An 11702-nucleotide genomic window follows, 5' to 3' on the forward strand; every position below is an offset into this window, starting at 1 on the left:
ACTAATACTGATCCAGCCAACGACAGTATTGTAGGTACAGTGAAAATCAGCTTTGGCAAAATACGTGTATCTTTCTGAACTGGCTTTCCCTATGGTTTTCCGCAGTACCATTCTGAAACTGAAGATTCTGAACGAAAATGGAACAAAACGAAAACGTTGTTGTTACAAACAAATGTCATTTTTCCTAATTAGTAATCTGTGGTTCAAAATAAATCGTTGCTGGTTTTGATCTTATTTTGATTCTTTAAATTAATTCTGGTCTGGGTGATTTAATTTGATTTTACTTAGAGTTTGAGATATCTGAAAAATAAACTTATTGTTAACAGATGACACATTACAGGTAACATTAAAATAAATAAAGCGTTCAACATGAGTCACTTTGAATTTGCAATACCTTTGCAAAAGGATGAATTATTAGAATCTCATGCTGGACAGTATCACGTAGAAGACGTGGTTCAACCAAGATTACTGTTATCGAAACTACAAGGTAAATCAACTGTTCACTCATATTTAGAAAATAGTAAACGACTTTTTGACCAACTAGTATTTCTAAAAGGGCGCGTTATTAAACCCGCCGGCAATACCTACATACGTCAAAAGTTCACCGTAAACATGTTGATTTTATAAGTTTGTACATAGTTTGTGTTATGTTATGTGTAATTTTTTGCAGATGCTGCACGCGCCTACAACTCAGAGGGAGTTCAATATATTTTGGAACATTTTGATACTTACTTCTCTATCATAGTTCATGGCAATAAATTGGAATGGAATATTATAAATAAAGGTATATTTGCCATATAAGTATCTATTAATATATTTTTTATACTTATATAGGTATACTTATATATTGTCTTGCACAGCTTGATTGAAGAAGTAAAACCAACATCAGCAATTATCTGTCATAGCAAAAAAAATATTTAAAAAATGTACTTAAATAATTTGAAAAAACTCATTGCAGGATTTGACCACATTGTTAGGGCTGCCAAAAATCTGTGCAACCATCTAGAAGTTATATTTCAAGACAAGGAAATTGATGCTGATGTCCGAACTAAAAACCTAAACATTGTCAAGATGGTTTTATACCTATTTACACAAGTTATGAAAACTAAAGATGCCAAATTAGCAGCAGATGTGAGTATACCATTTTTTATTATTATTAATGATAATAATTTGTAATTACATAATTTTTAAGTCTAGTTATAAAACTAATTTTACTTACCTCTATGTGGGGGAGCTCTTCATTTAAAAAATCACATGTTTTTGGAAATGTTGTAAATTACTAAACACTAGTCTTCTGAAATAATTTATCATTATCATCAATATAATTACAGAACTCCACTAAGCTGACTCTAGGCAAGAAAGGCAAGAAGACAACAAGTGATGAGGAGTTTTGTGGGTGGACAGAGTCTGATAAGCAGGCTGCCCTGGTCACATTGCATTTGGTCCTCCAGCAGCCGCTCTCTAGACTCTGGGACCCACCGTTAGCTGAGGATAATTTTGTTTCGTAAGTTATAAATAAACATTGTAAGTTCTGTTTAGATATCTATACTACTATTGCTACTCTCAAGAAAATGAAGCAGTGGAGATAAATAAAAGTATATTCAGACCAACAAGTTATATACCTATTCATTGAAAATGCATTCAGAAAGTAATCCAAATATTTTAAAAATAAAACTTTGTTACTCCCCAGAATGGTAGCAGAACCATGTTACAAAGCATTAGAGGAACAAATCATAAAGAACAAGGCGATAAGAGAGACAGTGTTCCAAGTTCTTGGGGTTCTGATCAAAAAGTACAACCATGGCACATCCTGTCTCATCAAATTAGTGCAGGTTGGTATATTTTTTGTATTAAAAAACTTAATACTAAACATTACTGCAGATAGTTAAAAAAACACGAATTTGATAATAAATTCTGTATCTTATGTATAAAAATATTTTTAATGTTTTTTTTTCAGGTTTTGCAAATAGTAGAACATGCTGTATCTCCTATTTGTGCTGGTGTGGTCCAGCTGACCAAGGAATTTGGTCTTGGAACTTTTGGACCTCAGATGGTAAACAAATTCATTTTTCAGCATTCTGATTATTTCGATATTCAATGCTAAAATAGTCACTACATGGTAATTCTATCTATGAAATAAAATTCATGTATTTTTTTTATACAGCTTGTTTATGTTACCACAAATTTTAATAAAAAATATTTAAAATATATGTAGCTGTGGTACTTCATCATGAAAAAATATTGGTATATTGACTGTTAAAAATCACTTGTGACGTTAACTTGTGTGTTACGCACGCAGTGGTTTGTGACAAAAATTGAAATCTATATTTGGGTTGCGCTTTCCCTGCGTTTCTTTCGCGGTATATTTTAAAATGAAAATTTTTCAAAACCAGGTCCGTGAGATAGCCGAAGCCTTAGCTTCGAGCGAAGAAGAGAATACGGGCGCGGCGACGGAGCAGGGCGCCGCGCGGACCTGCGGCGCCTTCCTGCTGGAGCTCACCAAGGAGCTGCCCAAGGAGATGACCGGCGCCATTGCTACCATACAGCCTTACTTGGAGGTTGATGAGGTATTGACTCACACATATACGCAACACAATACGTAGTACACATGTAATGTTCTCGCTCATCCTAGCTATTCCCATTGCAAAAACTTTTTTCTAGATTCGGCTGCGATCTTACTTTTTAACAATGCTGTTATTCATTTCAATTAATTTATTCCCATATTCCCATTAAATAGCATTTATAATGATGGTCTAAATAACAATACCTATTTAGCTAAAAATAGCATGCGAGTAAATGTCACCTTTATTTGGTCATTTAACATAGGTACCTACATACATAGTATAAAACATAGAAATTTTATTACATAAATGTGTTACAATGTGTTCACAAAATGAATTTAACATCCACAACAAACTTGGTTAAAAAAGGTCAACAACAATGTATGTAACAATACTATGTATGTAGGTAGGTACTTAGTAATAAAATACAATGAATTTAACAAGTTATCATTTTTTGTTAGTCATTTCATATGATATCTATATAATGGTTCTATTCTTAAGCTGGCCGTATCATAAGGCCATGGCCTAACATAACATGGCAATGTCATGTTTTTCCTTAGCTTAGTCATATACATTTAAATATAAAATTTCACATCACTCGAGTAAAACTATAATATAAACGTTACCTATCTATATACACCTAAACCATTCTCAAAATCTTATCATCTATTGTTGAAAACCGTATAAAAATCGTTTTTTTTATTTTATCGCGTTCATACAGTCGCGACAAGGGGACTACATTCTTACATATTGTAAAAAATAAATCTGTCTAAAAACTACTGGACGGAATTTGTACGGTTCTCACCAATATGTAGTGTGATTCCTGAGATAGCTAAGTGTAAGTATAATTTATTATGGTTTTACGCGAACCAAGCCGACACGGATCGCTAGTTTAAACATGAAGTTGGAATAATATTGTCGATGTGTTCAGTCTTACACGCTGCGCATCAGCGTGCTGGGTATGATGTGCGAGGCGCTGAGCGCGGAGCTGCGCGGCGAGGGGTTGGCGGCGCCGCAGCGCGCGCAGCGCGACGACTTCCTCGACGACCTCTACGACCACATGCACGACCTCTCCGCCTACGTGCGCCACAAGGTAGTGAACTGCCACTTTTGACTGATTTATTCCTCGCGGTCAATGCATTGGTAACTCTTAACGGCGAGAGCATAGACCTCGGTTCTTTCGTAACTTAAAATTCTTGTTTATTAAAAGAATACATTTCGATTTACTAATATATTAATTTATAACTTACAGCAGTTATAATAACACATAATTCTACAGGAGAAAAACTGTATTATTTTTCAAATATTAGAGACATTTCTAAATAAATTACATAACTACAAAAAAAAACTATAAACTCTAATCCGTTTTATTTCTAAATCGACATATATTTCTGCATATAATTTAAAGTGATAGATTTGGGGGATGATTACCCAGATATTCTATGAAAGGTATTTATGAAATTTTACTTTATCTGCCGCCTACTTCCAAAGCGCAGGTGACGAAGAAGTATCGCAAGAAATAGGTTTTTCGCCAAAGACGTCAATTAGCAAATGTAGATCTTATAAATTATTATTATTTTAAAACAGTCTAATGAGTTGAATATTGTATGTAGGTCCTGCAGTTCTGGTGTCGGCTGCAGCGAGAGAACAGCGTGCCGGTGAGCCGGCAGCGGGCCGTGCTGCAGCGCGCCATCGGCCGGCTCAGGGACAGGGCCGCGCTCGTCAGGAAAGCTGCCATACAGTTACTAAAGGTGAGTTCCAATAACACTTAAGTATGGTTGTATCTTGTTTGAAATATTCCAGAAAGTTATTTTACAGATGCCCTTATTATATCAAACGAACGATTGCTCATTCTATGCTCACTCTGGCTGTACAAAATGCAGATTAAAAATCTAATTTTACTAGATTATTTTTACATTTATGTTGGTAAATAACACCATAATTTGAAGTCAAATAACTTTTATTTTTTCATATATTTGGAGTTGGTTTATTCATTTGGCTTCCCCTTTTGTCCACCATAAGTTTCTCTATTTCTATTAATTTCTACAGGTGTTCCTTGAATGTAATCCATTCTCTGCACAACTCAAGCTAGATTTGCTAGAGAAGCAACTAGAAACAGAACAGAAGTTACTGGACGATCTTCAGAAGAAACTTAATCCAGGGCCGGACCCGGAACTCGTGAAGAAATGGGAGAAGATCGAGAAAGAAGTAATTTCTATGATCAAAGATAAAATGGATGTTTTAACTCAAGACGAGCCGGAGTTGTCGCAAGCGTCGCTGGAGAATCTGTACGACGCTATACGCAATCATTTGCGTGATAAGAATTATTATAAAGCTTATTTAATTGTGAAACATACAGAAAAACAATATCCTGATGCCAAGCTACTTAGGTGTGATATGGAGAAAAGTGATCAGGTGCGATTTTTTTAACGAAAATTTATTTTTTGTGAGATGAGTAAGTTATGTTGAATTAATTCGATAAATGTGTGAAGTCTAATTTCAGTGTTTTAACTTTAAACACTGAAGTTTTCACTTTTGTTTTTATTTCAGATAGATTATTTTGTAGCTCTACTCCGAAACATTTTCGTCATACCCGATCGAAGGAACTCCATATCCATGACACAACAATGCGAAAACGAACTGGCACTGTACAAGAGATTGGAAGAGAAAGAAAGTATAGTCGCCTTCCTCCAAGAGTCCGTTCACTTCTGCCGAATGATTTCTGAAGCAGTGCCTTTGATAAACTCTTTGCTTATGTCGAAGCAAGCGGGAGATGTCAGTGAAGCCATAGATTTCTTCACCGCGGCTCACCACTTCAACATTGAGTCGGCTAAAGTTGGTGTTGCGACTATGCTGCTGCTTGTATGGTCGCCGGATCAAGTAAGTCCGAATCTATTAACAAAATATAAAAATTAACGTGTTTCCATGATCATTATAATTTTTCATGTCCTCATTGCTTAGACACTGATTTTTCTTAAGAGTAGATAAGAGGAGAGCTGTATGTAACATTGGTGGGTGTTAACGAATCCAGATTCCAGTTAGCGCCGGAATCAACAGCTTAACCTGGATTCCGAAGCACGGCGTAGCTTCGGATACTAGTTGCCAGAACATTAAAACATATACTAATTTTAGTCAAATTAAAAAGTGTTTATTTTAATATCTCATAGAAAACGCTTACTACCACGGGCCAAACGTACGAACAACTGCACCTTCAAACTCTTTTGCATGTTTGAATTATTAGGTTTCTGTGGACTTACCTAATAAATCTCTCATTTACTACTGGAGTATTTCCACAACAGCTTAAAGTATTCAAGATTAAGCCCCTTTATAAAAAGGGTCCTAGGGTTCTAGTTCCTAGGGAAGTTGTAAATAACTATCGGCCGATATCACTCATCCCAGTGATATCGAAAATATTTGAAAGAGCCATGCACGTGAAATCACTCAAATCTTGAATAAATATGAAGTAATAAAACCTCAGCAAAATGGGTTCCAAAAAGGAAAATCCACTTCATTAGCATCCTTTCATCTTTTAAATAAACTACTGGCTTCCATGGACAAACGCGTACCTGTTACAACTGCTTTTTTTGACATGAGCAGTAGTGCTTTTGATTTTGTAGAGCATAACATTCTTATAAATAAATGTGATAAGTATGGTATACGAGGCATAGCCAAAAAATGGATTGAGAGTTATCTCAGTAATAGAACGCAATATGTAGAAATGGAAGAATTAAATGAATGTAATGAGCTTATTCATTTCAGATCATTAATGGAATCAAATTTAATCGGTGTCCCTCAGGGTAGTATATTGGGTCCATTGCTATTCCTGTTGTTTAGAAATGACTTGCCTAATGTTACAACCAATGATTATATTCTTTTTGCTGACGATGTATCTGTGGTTATACCATGTAAATACATGAATACGTACAATGACGATGTAAATAATACAATTTCAATAATTATAATAAAAGACAACATACATACAATTTATAAATAAAAATGGTAATAAATGTAATCTAAATATTGCTTATGACAATGAGACCCTCAAGGAATCACATCAAACTCAATTTCTAGGGATTACTCTAGATGATAAATGTACATGGGAAACACATATCACTAAAGTTTGCAAGAAAATTAACTCCTTTTCATATGCTCTCTGGCGATTAACAAAAATAAGTACTAGAGAAGTTACACTTCATATGTTTTACAAGTAAATGTCCTGAAACGGTATCTAATTGTTAATAATTTTTCTGACACTTCAATTAAATTTTATGGAATGCGCATATTTTATATATATTATTTTTTAGAGTACTACATTTAGATAAAATCACATAATTAAATATTTTATAATATAACTTAAAATACCTATTTTGCATGTCAGTGTCTGGTAAAATGTGAGAAACTGATATCTCTTTAAAACCTGTATGTGTACCACATTTCTTAGCAAAATAAAGAATATTTGTATTTGTCATCTCAAAATTAAAAAAAACACAACTTATACGGTCACTTCGCTATCCGACTATTCCGCTTCGATGTTCATTAAAAATGATAATTTTGCCTCGTTTCAGGACAAGCGTGAAGCGGTGGAACGGGCATACCGCGATATGTATTTAGAGTGTGAGAACAAAAACGACAGAGCTCGAGCGTTTACGATCGCTCGCCGGCTCACGGAACTGGCGGAGACTGTGGACCGCGGCAGTGCGCTCGCACTTGACCATCTCGTGCAGCAGTGGGTGGACAAGGGGGACATCTCGCCTGCTATCATACAGGTACATGTACGATCTCATCGCTCGCCGGCTCACAGATCTGGCGGAAACTGGTGTTGACATGTTTTATTAAGTTATCAAATTATATACTCGAACCATAAAATTGATTTTGGTAATTTCAGGTTTTCTGGGAAATGTTTCTGAAGAAAATCGACGGCACAACTGATATGGACAGCTACACAGCGATGTCCATTCTCGTCATGATTTCGAAAGCCAAGCCCTCCGTCGCACTAGCTAACTTAGAAGTCATCCAAACCCACGGTCTAACAGGCGATTACAATTCTAGAAACTTGAGCTCTCAGTTACTCCTATCTTTAGCAAAGAAAAATCAGAGATATCCTGTTGATCATTCTATATTCACTGCTATATTCGACAGTCTGCTCGAAGCATATTCAAAGATGAACAAATTCGTGCTCTTTGCAACAAACACTATAGACTTTATTTACGCGGTGTGCGATTCACCGGAGATATTGTGCGCGAAGATTTTAGCGGAAATGTTTAAGAGATTGCAAGAGAATGTGGTGATGGACAAAGAAAACGAAGAAGAGGCGACAATGCCCACCGAATTGCTGACACGGTTCGTGTTTGTTGTGGGACACGTCGCGCTGCAGCAGTTGATATATCTGGATACAAGTGTATACAGTGAATTGAGGAGAAGAAACCAGGTGAGAACAAGTGATGTTTGGTAAAATGTTTCGTACATCCAAAGTTAAAGACAAGCTTATAGGATTACTTATAATAATTTACAACATTATTTATAGGTTTATGTATTTCTGTCAATTTCTGTAAAACAATTTTTTAATTTCATAAATCTTTGGGAATACTTTTTGCTTCTTTTACATACGTTTGGGATATGCATACAAAACAATTATTATTGTTTAGAAATAAATACATATATCACTTTTTTATTTCTTACGGGTTAATCAAAACCATGAGTTATCATAAATTAAAAAAATTCTCCAAAATTTAGAATAGTAAATTTTGTTCAGGTCCGTGAAGAGCGTAAAGAGGAAGAGAAGAAGAAGAAGAAGAAGGCCAGTGCGTTCGCGACCCCGCTGCGGCGCGGGCGCGCCGACGACCTCCGGCGGCAGACACTCATGAACCTCAGCAACGCCAGCGCTTCCTCCAGGGGCCAGCGATCTGCCAGTGTCTCCAATAAAGCCTCTTCGGTAACTATTGTTATTACTTTTGGAAAACATAATGACTTTTTCTAATGCCATTCTGGGCGATTGCGACATACATTACTGTTTTTTTCCTTGTGGTAAATAAAAGCTCTCATACAAAAAAGCCCAATGTTCATTTATTCGCGTCGCCATCTGTCTGAATTCGCCAACATTAAATAGTTTGTTTGGAGTTTTAGGGGGCACAGAATGCGAAAACATTTATTGTTTGTGATATATTATGTTGACGATATTTATGTATATTGATATTTTATGAATGAAATTACATTAATAATGAGTAGGTAATATTCAACAGTTTAGATTTTCAGACAACTTTCCATATTGCCAACCACCATAGATAATTATTTATTTTAAAAATGTAAAGGCAAACACAACGATGACGGAAGACGAGGCAGGCCTAGAAGGCGCAGTGGCGGATGACGCGGACGCGGAGTACGTGCGCAGCGTGTGTGAGCGAGACATCATCGGCAGCGACACTGCTCTAGCGCGCTACATCCCCCTGCTGCGGTGGCTGCTGGCCAATCCTGGGAAATGCTCCACGCAACTACAAGCGGCTGCGGCATTGACTTTCACCAGGTTGGTATAATGATATTTAGTCAATCATTATTATTTAAAATAGCTAATATTGCTATTATTTAGTCGAATTCTTCTATGTATTGAATTTTGGAATTTAAATGTTATTAAGTCACTAGTATGACAACACTTGAAAATATATCAATTGTAGGTTCATGCTGGTATCAAGTTCAGTGTGCGAGGACGGTCTGCAGCTGATAGTGACGGTGCTGAAGAGGTCAAAAAACGTGTCGTTGCGAACCAATTTGACTATCGCGTTTGCTGACCTTACTCTCAGGTTCCCCAATCTCACACAGCCATGGACACATCACATTTATCACATGTAAGAATTCTATTTTTTTTTTTTTTTCTAATTTCAAATTCCGTTAGTATAACCACATTTATATTAATTTATTTTAATCGATAGCATGAACTATTATATATATTATACAATTATAAATGCGAAAGTTTATGAGTATGTTGTGTTTATGTATGTTTGTTACTCTTTCACGAAAAATCTACTGGACCGATTGTTATGAATTTTGGTACACCGGTAGAACATAACCTGGAATAACATATAGGGTAATTTTTATCCCGAAATTCTCACGAGAGCATACCCTCCCCTATAAAAAAGTAGATATCTTGTTGTTCAATGAAAGTAAATTTGCAGCCTAAACGACGAAGAGCTAGAAGTCCGTCAGTGCGCAGTGAAGATGCTGTCGTTCCTGGTGCTGCACGAGATGGTGCGCGTGAAGGGACAGATCGCGGACATGGCGCTGTGCTGCGCCGACAAAGACGCCGCCGTCGCCAACATGACTAAACTTTTCTTCAAACAACTCTCGCAGAAGGGAAACGCCCTGTACAATGTCATGCCCGATATAATATCGCGACTGAGCGACCCCGAACTCAATGTGCCGGAGGAGCAGTACAGACTGATAATGAAGTGAGTCCAGTGTGTGTGTGTAATGACGACCTTGGCAGTGGCCACCACCCCCGTCCATTATCAGGAGGAGCAGGAGATCCTGGCTTCGACTATTAGAGCCCTAGTCTCACGACAGCAAGGATTATGTGAGACTTTGTATGCATATGACATAATTTTCTTATTATTAAAAAAATTACGTGTAAAGCCAGTGATATACTGATTTGTAAATGATCTTAGAATATATCCATAGAATACATAAAAGTATATTTTCTAACATAATTTTTCCAGATACATAACATCGCTCATCCAAAAAGACCGTCAGATGGAAGCATTAGTGGAGAAACTCTGCCAAAGATTCAAATTGTCTACAGAAGAGCGACAGTGGCGCGATTTAGCGTATTGTCTCTCTTTATTCACTTACAACGAAAGATCCCTGCGAAAGCTTATAGAAAACCTGGACTGTTACAAGGATAAGTTGCACTGCAATGGTGTGATGGAGTCGTTTACTACGCTTATGAATAATACGTCTAAAATGGCGAAGAACGAAATTAAGGTTAGTAGTACTTATTTGACCACTCAGGCTGAGTGTACAACAACAACAAAATAGGAGACTCATATGGTAATACGATATTTATTCATATTTAATCAACAAAAGTCTTAAGTGAAGGTTGTTAACTATGCATTAATTAGCTGAATTTTAAAGTGAATAGGTAGCTTTAAAATTCAGCTAATTTAAATATGGTACAATTAACTTTTTCAGGCACTAGTGACAGAACTGGGAGACAAGATAGAGGAATGTTTCGCGGTGCGTTCGGGCTCCGAGGGCGAAGCAGAGCCCGGCCCCGCCGCCCCCGCCCCCGCCCCCGCCCCGCGCGCCACCCCCCGCCGCAAGCAGACCCGCAAGCCTCGCCGCCGCTCCTCCAGTCCAGATGAGGTATGTACTGAGGCTACAGTGAATCTTTTAAAATCTTCTCTTTATATAGAACTAGATGTTGCCTGGGACTTCGTAGTCGCTAAATATTTTAGTGAAACATTTTTGTAAGATGTATTTTATAGAAAACGCTATTACACTTGAATACTACTTTATTTATCTTCGTTTTCACAGAATGAACCGCCCGCCAACGACGGAACTCCGCCCTCAGTGCGAAAATCCAGCAGAAAACCAACTAGATCTAGAAAACCGGTGGCATATGATTCTGATGAATCAGGTAAAATATTACTAATGTGACCGACTAGTACTTATATTTTAATGTGACCGACTAATACTTTTATTTAATGTCTTGCTAGTTTAGATTATGCTTAACTAAATTTATAAATACTTTCAGATGAGGAGGAACAAAATAAAGATGATGACGTTTTCAAAAAACCCGCAGCCAGAAAAACTACACGCAGAAAGAAATAGATATTTTTAGTTCATAGTAATAAATTGTATAAAATACTAGCCTATGTCATTTATTTGGAGTCGGCTGTAGATTTATGTAGGAAATAAGTTTTATGCATGAATTTAGTAAGTACTTCGTACAAAGTACCTACTAGTTCCATGGTATAGACTGTATAGTTTTGTACGACTGTATGTGTGACGACTGTCGACGAAGTTGGGACAAACCACAGATAAAAAAAATTGGTAAACCATGGAATTAGTAGGTACTGAACGAAGTACTTCTAAATCCCATGTAGGCCTTCGTTAGAACCATAAATGGGGTACTTTGCCCATTACTACATC

General features: G+C 36.7%; 1 protein-coding gene across 2 annotated transcripts; it reads left to right on the forward strand.

Moving 5' to 3' along the window:
• Nucleotides 1-190: 190 nt before the first annotated feature.
• Cap-D2 (CAP-D2 condensin subunit) lies at nucleotides 191-11455 on the forward strand. Of its 2 annotated transcripts, XM_053754129.1 has the most exons (22): nucleotides 191-258; nucleotides 341-487; nucleotides 671-784; nucleotides 959-1131; nucleotides 1332-1504; nucleotides 1691-1832; nucleotides 1958-2053; nucleotides 2394-2567; nucleotides 3493-3654; nucleotides 4175-4312; nucleotides 4611-4976; nucleotides 5112-5441; nucleotides 7127-7327; nucleotides 7447-7989; nucleotides 8314-8493; nucleotides 8870-9081; nucleotides 9230-9400; nucleotides 9728-10000; nucleotides 10268-10532; nucleotides 10740-10913; nucleotides 11085-11187; nucleotides 11305-11455. In XM_053754129.1, exons 2-22 carry the CDS (start codon nucleotides 370-372, stop codon nucleotides 11379-11381), a joined length of 4185 nt encoding a protein of 1394 aa, XP_053610104.1. In that variant the 5' UTR covers nucleotides 191-258; nucleotides 341-369; the 3' UTR covers nucleotides 11382-11455. The 2 variants fall into 2 exon arrangements, with proteins under 2 accessions (XP_053610104.1, XP_053610103.1); XM_053754128.1 differs by having other exon boundaries at nucleotides 193-487.
• The last annotated feature ends 247 nt before the right edge of the window (nucleotides 11456-11702 follow it).

Source organism: Plodia interpunctella, chromosome 13 (assembly GCF_027563975.2).
Source record: "Plodia interpunctella isolate USDA-ARS_2022_Savannah chromosome 13, ilPloInte3.2, whole genome shotgun sequence".
Lineage (NCBI taxonomy): Eukaryota > Metazoa > Arthropoda > Insecta > Lepidoptera > Pyralidae > Plodia > Plodia interpunctella.

Bases quoted from the DNA above. Each gene is read 5' to 3' on its own strand.
- Cap-D2 (XM_053754129.1), top strand. From the start codon at position 370: ATGAGTCACTTTGAATTTGCAATACCTTTGCAAAAGGATGAATTATTA. The intron at 7,328-7,446 runs GTACATGTACGA...TGGTAATTTCAG, and splicing joins TCTCGCCTGCTATCATACAG to GTTTTCTGGGAAATGTTTCT. The intron at 7,990-8,313 runs GTGAGAACAAGT...AATTTTGTTCAG, and splicing joins AATTGAGGAGAAGAAACCAG to GTCCGTGAAGAGCGTAAAGA.